Below are 14875 nucleotides of genomic sequence, written 5' to 3' on the forward strand. Positions count from 1 at the left end.
CCATCCCAACACATTGCCATTCTTTCACTTTGTCCATCCCTGCCTGCTAATTTCCCCCTATTCCCATGTTCTGTGACCCTCAACTCCATCCAGTATCCCATACCTACAGCCCCAACTCACCGCAGTGAAGCCACTAATGAATGAAATAACCTCAGACACACAATTTTAAGCAAGTGTAATACAACAGTGCTTTATTAAGACTCAGTGTCTCTCTGCGATGGGGTGGGGGATTGCAAAGGGCAGGGTGAGGGGAACACACTGAAAGTCCAGCTCGTTAAAAACCTGCGCTCAAGAAAAGTCCAACCCACTGGTTTCCTCACACAGATCCTTACAGTCATCCTCATGGGAATGCCATGTATTTTTAACCAGAGGAAAATTATATATGATCCTTCAAAATTGGATAAATCTTGGCTCCCTGGTTCATGTCTGAATATTTGCAAGGGATCGATTTAAAACGTTTCAGTGTGTTACCCTCCATTTTATTTCCCATTTCCCACTTCTAGGCTAGAAGTTAACCTTGACACATTTGGAACATATCAGAGCAATATGGGAGTATAATGACTAATGTACATTTAAAAAACATTTCCTATGCATCTTAACTATAGCAAAAAAAGGAGAGGGGGTGGTTTTGGCATATGACAAATAAGGATTATATTTCATCTACCACCTATTAAAAATACATGATAATGGCAATTCGGGGACCCCACTGCACCCCATTGCTACAACTACAATTCCTCTCGTTAGGCTCCAAGGTGCATCAAAATTAAAACCATACTTTTGACTTTTTAAATAGTTTTGCTTGCCCACGACACACAATTCAAGTGCCACGTTTCCCCCGACCGATATGTTAGAAAAGCTCCGATTGGCCAATTCATGTCTTCGGTCAAGGGTTCCATCCAGCAACCAAGAGCCGGGCTGGGACATGAACCAGCCACAGACCAGGCCTGAAAACTGTGGGCCGTGGGTTTTCATTGCTTGAGGTTTTATTACCACGATAGGTTCCTGAAGGGACAGTGTTTCTGTATTATATTTATTATTGTTTTTGTAACACCCTGAGTTTTGAACGACATGCTTCTTTAGTTAATCGATCCCTACAGCCCTCAGCCCTGGTTCTTCAGAAAGGGCAGAATTAAAGCATGGAGTTACAGTACAGTACTTCAGAGCAGGGTCTCCAGCCCTGGTCCTGGAGAGAAACAGTCCAGTCCCGTACAGCAGGGGCTACAGCCCTCTCTGCAGGACCAGGGCTGGGGACTTCCCTTGATTTAAATTTACCAGACACTCACCTGTTTTCTAAAATGTTATTTTACTCTTAAATGTTTACTCTTAAAATGTCCCTTTTTAAATATTTTTTTATTATTTTTTTAGATGTTATAAAAAAATAAAGATGAGAGAAAGAGGGAGGAAAAACAAAAAGCAAAAAGACATGAACACCCCAGTTTTGTCTGCTTGCTCGCCCAACTCCAGCTCACTCTACGTGACCTTCGACCCCTGCCGTTTACTGTAGAGGGTGGGGTGCCTTTTGGTTCAATTCCCCAGGCTTGTCCTTTTACAGTACAGTGAGTCCAGCATGTTGAGGAGTGTACAATCGAGTGTCTGTCTGTCAGTCCGTCCGTCCCTCTGTCTGTCTGTCCGCCGTGCCCTCCCTCTCTCCGGGCAGAGCTAAGTGCTGAGCTGGACTCTCTCCAGCGTGGTTTTCAGGTTGTGGCTGAATGTTGGGCAGGACTCCATCACTTTGGACGGTCTGTAACGGAAACACGGACACAGTGAGGTGAGGTGACCCAGGACACAGTAGTCAGTCAGGGCTCTACAGTTATTTACACATGGCCTAATTTTTCAATCTCTCCCTCTATGTCCCCACCACTCCTCTGCCCTTATTCATTCTTTCCCTCCTTCTCAGTCTCTGTCACACTCTCTCCATCTCATTCTCATACTCATACTCTCAGGGCTAGCCAATCAGTTTGATAGGAAGTGTGCCTGCGAGTCTTACCGGGACACAAAGGCATGCAGCACGGGAAGGTGCTCCTTGGGGAAGTAATCCTGTCTGACCGCGTGCTCCAGGGCCTGCAGGTGTCCCGGGACGAGTCGCACAGACTTCACCTTCTCCTCACTCTGGCGGCAGGGTGGGGGAAGAATTACAGGGAGAGGATTAACGCACAACTCCACAGTGTATCAGGTATGTTATGTATTCTTTCCCTCCCTCCTCTCTACCCCACCCTTGGCTCAGGGGTACCTTGAGCAGCCCCAGCAGGACCAGCAGGCTGGAGATGAAGCTGAAGCTCTGGAAGGAGGGGCAGGAGAACGCTTTACTGAGCAATGCGTCTACAGAGAGAGAGAGAGAGAGAGAGAGAGAGAGAGAGGGAGAGAGGAGAGAGAAAAGGACACAGTCATCAGACGCACACAGAAACAGAAAGACAGACAAATGAGAGACAGAGACACGCACACAGTCTTACCGATGCTCTCCAGCACAGCTTTCTGCACCTCTGGCTCCTCCTTATACACAGAGGCGATCTTCAGAAACACCTCCGCTGTCTTACTGGGATCTGACACATCCACCTGGAGAGGAGAGAGACAGGCAAAACACACAAATTAATTAATCACATTTTATGTGTGTGTGTGTTCTACAGCAGAGTGTACTGAGTGGTAGTGAACAATTGAGTATGTGACTGTGCAAGGGACCGTGCGACTACGCAAGTGAGCGTGCGAGTGTGAGAGTGAGCGACAGTGTGAGTGACTGATCGTGCGAGTGAGCGCACAACACTGAGTGTGCAACAGTGTGGACTGTATGAGAGTTGTATCTGATGGACTGTGTGTGCTGTATTAGGTTGTGCCTGCTGTGTGTCAGAGTGTGTCTGTTGGATGTGTGTGCGAGAAAGTGAGAGTGTGCCCATGTGTGACTCTGCACTGTATTAGGTTGTACCTGCTGCTGGAGGAGCAGGGTCCGCTTGGCCCCCAGTTTGAGCAGCTTGTCTGGAGAGGGGAAGGAGAGGAAGGTGGAGATGTCTGGGGGATGAGGGGATGACACTGGAGTGGACACCTACAGTGGGGAGAGAGAAATCATCAGTCAATCAGTTATTATGATATGAGAGAGAGAGAGAGAGAGAGAGAGAGAGCACTACAGTGACCCCTGATTTTGAGGAAGGCGAGTGACAGTAAGTGTACCGTGCTCTGGAGTTTGACTGCACTGCTGCCTTCTTTTCTCTCCTGCCCCTCCTCCTCATCTTCCTCTGCCTCATTCTCATCTTCCTCCTCCTCCTCCTCGTCCTCCTCCTCTTCATCTTCCCCCTCTTCCTCATCCTCGTCATCTTCCGGCTCTCCTTCGTCGTCACTGCAAGGGGAAGTAGAGGGACGGCAAACGTCACAGAAGCACACAGGCACCGACACACAGATGTGGACAGACCGATAAAGATACAGCCGCACACTGATACACAGGTCCCGAGACAGACGCTGGCACACAGACACAGATACAGACTGACAAGATGTACATCAAACTAAACAGAGCGCCAGACAGAGACATGTTTACCTCAGAGACCCCAGTAGATCTCCCATCTTCATAGAGTCCATGACCTCCTTTAGAGCCTTGCAGCCATCCTCCCCGATACAGTTACCTGCACAAACACACACACACTGTTAGATTGCTATATACCCACACACAGCGTTAAGATTGCTATACACACACACACATATGCTACGGCTATAACTTCCCCTCCATCAACACATTTAAAACAGACCGCCATGCCTATATAAGTACCATTTAGATCCAGTTTCTCCAGCTGGTCCTTGTGCTCAACAGCCTGGGCAACTTCCAGCGCTGCCTCTTCTGTGATCTCCCCGAACGACAGGTTCAGCTCCTGGGAGGGAGAGGGAATGTGGTCCTGAGTCAGACCATGCCAACTGTGTGGATGGACACACACTCAGACAGGCAGACAGAGACACACCATTACCTTGAGAATGGGCAGCCCCTCCCTCAGCGCCTCGGCGATGGCGAGGGCTCCCTCCGAGCGCACCAGGCAGTCACCGAAATTGATCACCTGCACACTGCGCAGCTCCTTCAGGGCCTGAGAGGAGAGAGAGAGAGATGAACATGGGTTCCTCTCTCGGTGAAGGTGTTCTGTTGCCATGGTGATGGCCCTTCTCTACGTGAAGGTGTTTGGTGTGTGTGTGTGTACCGTTGCCATGGCGATGGCCCCTCTCTTGGTGAAGGTGTTGTCATTCAGATTGAGCACTCTGAGCTGGGGGTTGTGCTGCAGGGCGATGGCCAGCGCTGTCACTCCTGGGTGATTGATTCCGTTCTGGGGCATGTGCACCTCCTCCAGACTGCCAATCAACTGGGAGAGAGAGTTAATCAGACTGTCAATCATTCACTCAGTCAGTGTGTCCGTGAGAGTCTCAAGTGTTGGTGTGTCCGTGAGAGCGAACCTTGAATGCATGTGCGAGGGCGGTGGCTCCGTCGTTCTCCAGGCGGTTCCTGCCGGCAATGAACACCTTCAGCCTGAGGGGGGTGCCCTGCGCACTAGACAGCCGGTGGCACTCGGTCAGAGCTGCGGCCAGGATCTGCGGGAACACACAGCCTATCACACACCGGCACCCAGACACATACACAGCCAATCACACACACCGGCACCTAGACACACACACACACACACACACACACACACACAGCCAATCACACACCGGCACCCAGACACACACAATCACACACCGGCACCCAGACTCACACAATCACACACACACACACACACACAGGCACCCAGACTCACGCACGCACCCAGACACACACAATCACACAGTCAATAACACACCGGCACCCAGACACACACAACAGCACCCTAAGAGATCCTCTGTGTCTGCGTCTGCTCTTATTCCCTGCCCAGTACACACCTTGCCCCCGCCGATGCCCATGCCGCAGTTGTTGAGGCGCAGATCCCGCAGCGAGAAGCAGGCAGCGCTTCGGAGCAGCGAGTCGATGCCCCTGACCCCGTCCGGCCCAAAGGCATTGTCACTCAGGTCCAGCTCGGTCAGACGGGCCCCCGCCAACATCAGCGCCGAACCCAGAGATGTCTTCGTTGGAGAGGGGTACCAGTCAGTCACACGGCACATGCCAGCCAGCCCACCACACAGCACCGTACAGTGCAATACAATAAAATACAGTACAATACAGTGTAAAACAGTGCAGTAAAATAGTGCCGAGACACGGTCCAGCAGGGGGCAGCAGTGACTCACCAGGGCGGGGGGGATCTCGGAGCGCAGGCGGCCTGTGAACATGTCACTCCAGTAGCATCTCTGTGGGCGGGAGGGAGAGGAGAAGCACAGGGCGAGAGATTAATATACACTGTGATCTGGGGTGAGCGATGGGCGAGCTGGCAAACCTGAACATGGGCGGTGAAAGGCAAGACCGGGGGTGTGTGATCAGAGGGTTAGAGGGGGTTGGCTGCTGGTCAAATAAGGACAGGACCTTTAAGTAGGAATTAATTTTGACTAACATGCCAGGAGAAGGTGCTTCAACCAGATATTGAATTGACGGGTCTGAATACTTACGCAATCAACACATTTAAGATCTTTATCTTATTTTTAGTTTCCGATCACATTTACTTTAACATATCAGATGGTAAAAATCAAAGCTACAGATGGTAAGGGGGAGCATCTCTGGCATGGTGAGTGAAAACAGAGCAGTAGTTGAAATGAAGGGGAGATGGGGATGGTTCTGTACCTGCAGTTCACTCTTTTTCTCCAGTGCCTTGGCAATGGCCTGGGCTGCCTCCACCCCCACAGTATTGCCCTCGAGTCTCAGGGCCTGTAGTCCTGGGAACTGCTCGATTTCCTTCACCAGCTCCTCCGCTGAGACAGAGAGAGAGGTAGAGATGCACTGAGTCAAAGGGAGTGCTACAGGTGTGAAACAATCAGTGTTTGGTAGGAATGTGTTACCAGGTACATACATATATACATACATACATACATATACACACACAAACATGTTAAAAAGATCTATACGTAAATGACAGGTATGTATTTATTGAGTAAGCGATAAATGACATTTGACTGACATTAAGTGTTAAACGCATATAGCTAAATTGTAAACTATCAAGGAGCAGTGAACTGACAAAACTAAAATTAATTTATGTTTTTACTTTTGCCACTGTTAGAAATTAAAACAGCTGTGCTAAATGTTAATATTTTATGTAAAATTATAGTTTATTGGAAGCAATGCAACTTAAAAGAAATAATTAAAAAACAAGTTAGCACAAGTAACAATGCATTTTTTTTTTTTTTCAACTAGTCTCTTGTTCTTACTTCACAGCTGTCCCAAATATAACGGTTTAGACTGAAGATGCTTATTTAAGCTTTCATCCACACACAGCCTTTCTATGTTTTGATGAGTCTGTAATTCAAATCAATTCAAGACAATGTGGCGCTAAGTCGAAAGTGCACAAGTCTGCACATTCTCTCACCACATCATTTTCACATGATCTGTAGGAATAGTGAGAATAGTGATAACTTTGAGAGCCCAGCAACCTTAGGTCAAAACATAATTCCTTGTAACAAAAATAAGGCAAAGTCTTTTGTTTTACATCACTAACTACTGATGTCATCGAACTAGCCATCGGAGCTAAAGATAATCTGAAAAAAATCAGAAACCTTTGTGCTGTGCTGTCAGCAACTGCAGTAATAATTTGTTGTATTTTTTCCTGTTCTAATGATGGCTCAAGGCAGGTTCTATTAGAAATGTCAAAACTCTTATCGCAGTTTACACTTTGCGTGACTCCTGTTCATATCCTTCTCCAGCCATTCAGAGTAGAGTAGTGTTGCACTTTGGAACTGGAAAGAGTACGCTTATGCAACATTCATCACTTGGCAACAGTTGAAAGTCGGATGACTTTAGGACCCGGCCGACGAAAGCAAAATAACATGATACTGTCAGAAAGTGATGCTCAAATTATTGTATACAAGACGTTTAACATATTTTAATTTTCCATGACATTTCCAGGCCTGGAAATTGTGACTTGCAAATTCCATTACTTTTCCAAAATTACCATAACCTGTAGGAACCCTGCTCTGACCCAATTCATACTGACTCAAATTTAGTCCATCTTTTTTCTGACCCTCTTCACAGCTGAGGTTTTAGGAGGCATAAGTCGTGTTCACATACATACAGTGCATCCAGAAAGTATTCACAGCGCTTCACTTTTTCCATTTTGTTATGTTACAGCCTTATTCCACAATGAATTAAATTCATTATTTTCCTCAAAATTCTACAAACAATACACCATAATGGCAATGTGAAAGACGTTTGTTTGAAATCTTTGCAAATTTATTAAAAATAAAAAACAAAAAAAAGCACATGTACATAAGTATTCACAGCCTAAGTTGAAGCACCTTTAGCACCAATTACAGCCTCAAGTCTTTTTGAGGATGATGTTACAAGCTTGGCACACCTATTTTTGGGCAGTTTCTCCCATTCTTCTTTGCAGGACCTCTCAAATCGGGTTCAAGTCTGGGCTCTGGCTGGGCCACTCAAGGACATTCACAGAGTTGTGCTGTAGCCACTCCTTTGTTATCCTGGCTGTGTGCTTAGGGTCGTTGTCCTGTTGGAAGATGAACCTTTGCCCCAGTCTGAGGTCCAGAGCGCTCTGGAGCAGGTTTTCATCAAGGATGTCTCTGTACATCTTTCCCTCGATCCTGACTAGTCTCCCAGTTCCTGCCACTGAAAAACATCCCCACAGCATGATGCTGCCACCACCAAGCTTCACTGCAGGGATGGTATTGACCAGGTGATGAGCGGTGCCTGGTTTCCTCCAGACATGAGTTCAATCTTTGTTTCATCAGACCAGAGAATTTTGTTTCTCATGGTCTGCGAGTCATTCAGGTGCCTTTTGGCAAACCTTAGGCGTGCCGTCATGTGCCTTTACTGAGGAGTGGCTTCCGTCTGGCCACTCTACCATACAGGCCTGATTGATGGAGTGCTGCAGAGATGGTTGTTCTTCTGGAAGGTTCTCCTCTCTCCACAGACACGCTGGAGCTCTGTCAGAGTGACCATCAGGTTCTTGGTCACCTCCCTGACTAAGGCCCTTCTCCCCCGATCACTCAGTTTGGCCGGGCGGCCAGCTCTAGGAAGAGTCCTGGTGGTTCCAAACTTCTTCCATTTACGGATGATGAAGGTCACTGTGCTCATTGGGACCTTCAATGCTGCAGAATTTTTTCTGTACCCTTCCCCACATCTCGATACAATCCTGTCTCAGAGGTCTACAGACAATTCCTTGGACTTCATGGCTTGGTTTGTGCTCTGACATACACTGTTAACTGTGGGACCTTATATAGACAGGTGTGTGCCTTTCCAAATCATGTCCAATCAACTGAATTTACCACAGGTGGACTCCAATCAAGTTGTAGAAACATCAAGGATGATCAGTGGAAACAGGATGCACCTGAGCTCAATTTTGAGTGTCATGGCAAAGGCTGTGAATACTTACGTACATGTCATGTGCTTTTTTTGTTTTTTATTTTTAATAAATTTGCAAAGATTTCAAACAAACGTCTTTCACGTTGTCATTATGGGGTATTATTTGTAGAATTTTGAGGAAAATAATGAATTTAATCCATTTTGGAATAAGGCTGTAACATAACAAAATGTGGAAAAAGTGAAGCGCTGTGAATACTATCCGGATGCACTGTAGCTGAAAAGAAGGCCTAATGTTACAGTGAAATGCATGCCTGGGATGAAAACAATGATCTGCTCAAACAAACCAATTGCACATGACATTAGGTCTGCTTATAAGTGTATGCTATTGATTTAGATCACAGCTTATTAATGTTTACCTAATCACTTCTAATACATTATATATATATATATATATATATATAATTAGTACATCCAAAGTGTCAGGGTCTTGGGTGCTATTTTCCAGGCTGGTTCTATGCATGTGTAACGGGCCTTATCAGTGTATAATGAGCTCGTTACCAAGTGACATAACCCCTCAGTAAAAAGTAGTACAGTGTTAAGCCTCCCGTGGTAGGAGGCCCGGCCTTTTAGCGTAGAGAGCTTAACACTGTACTGCATTGGAGCTGCTGTGGCGCAGAGCGCTTGGAGGGGCGCCGGTGGTGCGCGGTTCGAATCCCAGGCGGGGAGCTCTGACCCGCATCTGCTACACATGTCTCATGATGGGCTTATCTCTACTCTGCTGCTCAGTATTGTATCCGAGCTTCCACTCAGAAACACAACTCTTTTTAAAGATCTTAGCATTGGTCTCCCATTTGAACTTCGGGTGAACAATTGATACCCATCAAAAGAAGCTGCGCCCTTATACCCATATAGACAGCGCGTCCGTATACTTCCATCCTTTTCTATTTTTACTATTTTCCATCCAAATTGTAAACACTGCCTACATTTCTGCATCGTCCCAGTTACCACCTCTTAAGGCTGACATTTTGAATTGTACTACAGTGAACTTATAATTGCAAATCGGACTACAAAGCAAACAGCTGATCCCATTGTAAAATGCATTGTGTTTAATGGAAATATGATTCAGTTAAATGCATATCATTTTATTGCATAATTTCTAATAGTGCATAAAGTTGTGTGGTGCTGTTCACAATTTCACAATGCATTTTAAACCTGATAATGCATAGTGTTGTCCACTACACAAGAACATAAGAAAGTTTACAAACAAGAGGAGGAGGCCATTCGACCCATCGTGCCATAGTTTGGTGTCCATTAATAACAGTGATCCAAGGATCCTATCCAGTCTATTTTTAAATGTTCCCAAATTTTCAGCTTCAACCACATCGCTGGGGAGTTTGTTCCAGATTGTGACGACTCTCTGTGTGAAGAAGCGTCTCCTGTTTTCCATCTTAAATGCCTTGAAGCCCAATTTCCATTTGTGTCCCCGGGTGCGTGTGTCCCTGCTGATCTGGAAAAGCTCCTCTGGTTTGATGTGGTCAATGACCTTCATGATTTTGAAGACTCTGAACTGCCTCTAGAGCAGCGATATCTTTCTTGAGGTGTGGAGCCCAGAACTGTCCACAGTATCCAGATGAGGTCTAACTAGTGCATTGTACAGTCTGAACATCACTGCCCTTGTTCTCAATTCTACACTTTTGACAATATACCCTAGCATTGTGTTTGCCTTTTTTATTGCATCCCCACATTGTTTGGATGGGGAGAGTGAGGAGTTCACATAGACTCCTAGGTCTTTCTCATGCGTTACTTCATCTAGTTCTATTCATCCCATAGTGTAATTATAGTGGACATTTGTATTACCTGCATGTATTACCTTGCACTTGTCCACATTGAATTTCATCTGCCAGGTGTCGGCCCACAACTGAATATTATCTAAGTCCCTTTGAATAGCCTGTGCTGCTGAGATTGTATCTGCTGAGCCACCTATTTTAGTATCATCTGCAAATTTGACAAGTTTCCTAACTATTCCAGAGTAAATTCCAGAATAAATAATTAGAAAGTTTCCCAGCTATGCACTTTATTTTCATTGAACATAGAGTAGTTTGAACTGTTTTCATTATGACTCATTATTAACCTACACTTTCCCATGAAGATGTGAGCTAGAGAAATACATCAGGACATTTGAGGGCATGATAGATACGACAAAGTGAAATTAAAACAATTGAGAGAAAATACTGTTTGTTCTGTGAAGTGTAAGCTAAGCCTTTGAGTCACTGTACACAGGCGTGCTTAGCAATGCCAGCCTATCTCTGTCTGGCACTCCACTCTATAGGGCAGTGGTTTGGGGTCGGCCCGAGATGGAATTTAGTTCTTTAGGCCTCCTCAAAAAAGCTGGTCTAACTTTTCAGGCCATCCTTAACCTCAAGTTTGAACAGGGCCTATGTCAGTGTGTGTGTGTGTGTTTGAGTGAGTGACAGGGTGTCATTGCGATTGTGTGTGTGTGAATGAGTGAGTGAGTTACAGGGTGTCATTGCGATTGTGTGTGTGTCAGTGCAAGTGCGTCAATGTATGAGTGTCAGTGTCAGGGTGTGTGCGCGTAATGTCGGTGTGCTCACCAGCTTGTGCATTGTCCAGTTTCATCCCTCTGCCCTTGAAGCTGAGCTCTCCCTCCTCCACCTGCGTCTTGGCCAGAGACTCGGCCAGTTGGGCTACTTCCTCTGATGCCATCGTGTCACCTGCAACCACAGCATCACACACTGTCACAACACACACAACACTGCACCACAGTCCAGTCCAGTTGGTGACAGTTGTAGGTTAACCCCCTGGATCACTTAGGACCCCCAGAACCTAAAACCACACTAGACACAGAACTGTGATGGTGAGTTAGAGGGTGCTCTGTTTTGCTGGGGTAGGTGTTCCCATCCACAGCACCTCTACCCTGTGCGTACCCAATTAGCCGATCTTACATAAGCACAACCCAGGCGCTTAGTGGTAAAAGGTACACTGCCGACCCAACGAGCACAAGCGTAAGGAGAGACAGCCATTGAAGCGTCTCACCAGGCAGCTAACTGGCAATACAAGAATGGCGCAGTTTGTTTTAAACTACGAGCACCACTTTACACACATACAGGAAGTAAATAAATAAATACTTCTATTCATCCATGTGTTAATTGATTTATGTATATTGAAATCTAATCCGAGCCGCATATATACACAGCGATTACACTTCTACAGGGAACTACGACACCGGCACTTTACGGAAACACTCTCTCACACACGCGTGCGGCAATCCGGACTCCACAGGCATTCGATGTGTCTTCTGTCTATACGGTGAATAATATAAGAGACGGGACATCTAGACGACAGCACCGGTTAAGTCGGTTTAAGACAAGATCCCCTCGGTACCTCGGCTGCTGTGGGCTGAACAATGCACCACGCCGTCTCCCGCACCGGCGGATACACAGCACTGAGGCGCAGTAACACACAGGGTTTAAATAGCTCAACCCATCCGCATTACAAAGTTAGCGCTACCGCGGGACTTAGTGCAACCCGTTATGGTCTAGACGGAGCCGCCTGGTTACCTCGGAGAGCAGACCGGAGATGGATACGGTGCTGATCGCTTAGATTTTATTCTGCTCAAACCCGCTTCCCTGTCTGTCTGAGTGTCGCTGCCTCTACCCGCCTGTCACGCCGCCTCCCGCTCGCTGCGCTCTGTAATGGCGTTGAACTGTTTTGAACCCGGCTCGGGCGGGCTGCCCCGGGGGCTGACGGGAGATGCTGTCCGTGGCGGCTCGCGGGGGCGGCGAGGCTGCGTCGCGCAACTACATTTCCCAGAGTTCCGTCGGCGAGAGAGACGCGACACGGGCGGTGAGATGGACATGTGATTCGGGTTTTTAATTTCTGGATTTACTCTATATCACATATACTGTATTTGCACCACTTTACTGATATGGTTCTGCTGTCTCCATGTAGTGGTAGTTGTTCCCAAAATAAAATGTCTATTAAATGCATTAATAATAAAAATTACAAGAAGGAGAAGAAAATGAAGAATCAAAAGTAACTCAATCTATGATTTGCATATTAAATATATAGCATTTGTAAATATATGATTAAACATGTATTGCTGAATATGTATTAATTTCACAGTAGTATGCAGGGCAGTATCAGTGATTGTAGTATTAGAAGTAGCAGTATTTATGTTAGGAGTATTATATATATATATATATATATAGTGATCTGGCAAATAAGAGGTAGGATTTATTTTCACACACTTTGTCAGCCAAGCCCACACCAAAACAATAAACCGCATAGAACTACACGTTCACTCTTCTCTTTTCTCTCAAATACCGACCGATTTCCTCTGTTGGCATTGTGTATCCTTGGCCTCACCCCTGACCACCCCAAAACGCGCCAAGATCCCTGGGTTCTGGTAGCTTACCTTGTGTGAGTAAACTTTGTAAAATACTAGAAGTGTTAATAGTCTGCAGATAAAAGTAAGCCTTAATATTAAAAGACAAAGCAGCAGTAATATATGAACATTTATTATCCTACACAATATTACATACATATAATTAATATAATTATATACAGATATGTACATTTTTTATAAATCCTACACTAAAAAGATTTGTCTGAGAAACTCACATAAAAATCTGAATATCACATACCAAAGTCAAATATAACTAATATTGTATACACACTATTCAAAAGAAAACAACAATTTGGGTTTCCACTTAAAGTCGGATGCAATTCATGTAATGTATACCTTTATATACTATATATATATATATATATATATATATATATATATATATATATATATACTGTTTGAATATACTTGCACAATTACATTGATAAATACATTAATTGCAGTTATAAACACTTAAAACAAATGAATATACATTAAATAGGCCAGTCAACCCAGAACAGTTATGGGGAGAAAGAGACTTAACATAGTTAGATAGTTAGACAGTGTCTTTAAGAAAACTACAGTATTTTACAAAACAGCATATATCTTTTCAAATACATCATTTAAAAGCTTTCTGGAATGAATTTCTAATCTCTTTCTACTTAATTTGGCATGAAACTAACATATATCTTGTCAATAATTGACCTTCGACTGCATTTTCTTTTCAGCTCCTCCAACAACACAGCCTGAGTTCTTATGTTCTCAATGATTTCAAAGAGGGAGTTTGATGTGATATTAAACTCTCCACTGTGCATTAAGTCTACTTTTTTTCAGTCCCTTCACTATTAGTACAGGAATATAAGTACTGTGAGTCACACATTCAGCATCTGCACATTTCACTAGCAGAAGAGAGAACACATCAACAACCACACTATTTTGTAATTCCACTGTACAATTAGACCTCACATTGCATTTATAGTTTTTTGTTTGGCACAAAACATGCTTGTAAATAAACCTGTTGTGAACAAGTACTTTCACCATGACTGGATGACCTAGTACCTCTTCTACTGCATTTTTTTCTGTAACTAGAAGTTCCCTGTGAAGTGGAAGATCAAGGACACTAAGGCAATCACCATATTTTTTTGCTCTTGAAACTTCCATTATTCCAAAGAGTCTGTTTAATAACCTTTGCACTGGTTTGTTTAAAATTTCACTAGTAGGTTTCATATGAACTTTTTGTAATGCTACATAGGTTTCACAAACTTGCAGTGATATTCTTTGTGTACTATGGAAAATACTTTTTGTTACCCCATTGTGGCTTTCATATGGGAACACAGATGTAGCCCAAAGAGGTCTTCAGTCCTTAACACCTCTGGGCAAGTGGAGAAGGAGATTAAACATTAAAAGTTACATGAACTTGGCCATACAACAATTCTGTTTGTCTTACAAAATGCCTTACTGACTTTCTGAGGTGTTTCATTTGAAATTGAGTCCTTCAAAACATTATAGACTGAATACACCAAATAAAACCAATGCTTTAAATATCTTGATGAAAGAAGAAATGAGCACCACTCACTAGCTTTCTAAAACCTCCTGTCATTTAAAGAGCATGGTGTTCTAGTAATTTCTTTTGGAGGGGAAATTTGGAAAAGTCTTGTATCAATTTCAGGAAGTCTTCTGCCTAGATACCATGGAGCACCAAGATTTAACCACAGTGATACAAACATTCTTACAACACCTAGAAGAACAGAATGCATATATTCAGGTACAAAAGATCTTGAAATGTTAAACTCAGGTAAAAATAACAGTGGAGATATCTCTTTAATGCCATTCACTCGGGTTCCACTCACAGCAGCAGGAATTGCATCTGATTTATGCCGCTCATGTGTTCTCATTGTGGGGTCATTTTCTAATTTTGGGTACACTCTAGCAAATCCTCTACCCTTGGTAAGATGCTCTCCTGGATGGAGACAGAAATCACATCCAAACTTTCCATTAAACTGTACTGTATTTGTTAGAGATGGTCTTGCTACAGAATCAGCAGAACAAATCAAAGTATGAATTCTTACTGTTTT

General features: G+C 44.4%; 1 protein-coding gene across 1 annotated transcript; it reads right to left on the reverse strand.

Moving 5' to 3' along the window:
• Nucleotides 1-1333: 1333 nt before the first annotated feature.
• Nucleotides 1334-12132, reverse strand: rangap1b (Ran GTPase activating protein 1b). The gene is made up of 16 exons (XM_066707241.1): nt 11974-12132; nt 11008-11127; nt 5708-5835; nt 5221-5280; nt 4879-5058; nt 4417-4551; nt 4167-4325; nt 3942-4055; nt 3749-3848; nt 3521-3605; nt 3160-3325; nt 2918-3034; nt 2451-2553; nt 2231-2319; nt 1988-2109; nt 1334-1741 (listed from the first exon to the last, which is right to left on the reverse strand). Exons 2-16 carry the CDS (start codon nt 11117-11119, stop codon nt 1660-1662), a joined length of 1752 nt encoding a protein of 583 aa, XP_066563338.1. The 5' UTR covers nt 11120-11127; nt 11974-12132; the 3' UTR covers nt 1334-1659.
• Nucleotides 12133-14875: the final 2743 nt, after the last annotated feature.

Source organism: Amia ocellicauda, chromosome 6 (genome assembly GCF_036373705.1).
Source record: "Amia ocellicauda isolate fAmiCal2 chromosome 6, fAmiCal2.hap1, whole genome shotgun sequence".
In the NCBI taxonomy this organism is placed as follows: Eukaryota; Metazoa; Chordata; class Actinopteri; order Amiiformes; family Amiidae; genus Amia; species Amia ocellicauda.

Coding starts and splice junctions, on each gene's coding strand:
- rangap1b (XM_066707241.1), bottom strand. CDS start 11,119: ATGGCATCAGAGGAAGTAGCCCAACTGGCCGAGTCTCTGGCCAAGACG. Junction 4,326..4,416: donor CCCTCGCACATGCATTCAAG/GTTCGCTCTCAC, acceptor TCTCTCTCCCAG/TTGATTGGCAGTCTGGAGGA. Junction 3,326..3,520: donor GATCTACTGGGGTCTCTGAG/GTAAACATGTCT, acceptor TTCCCCTTGCAG/TGACGACGAAGGAGAGCCGG.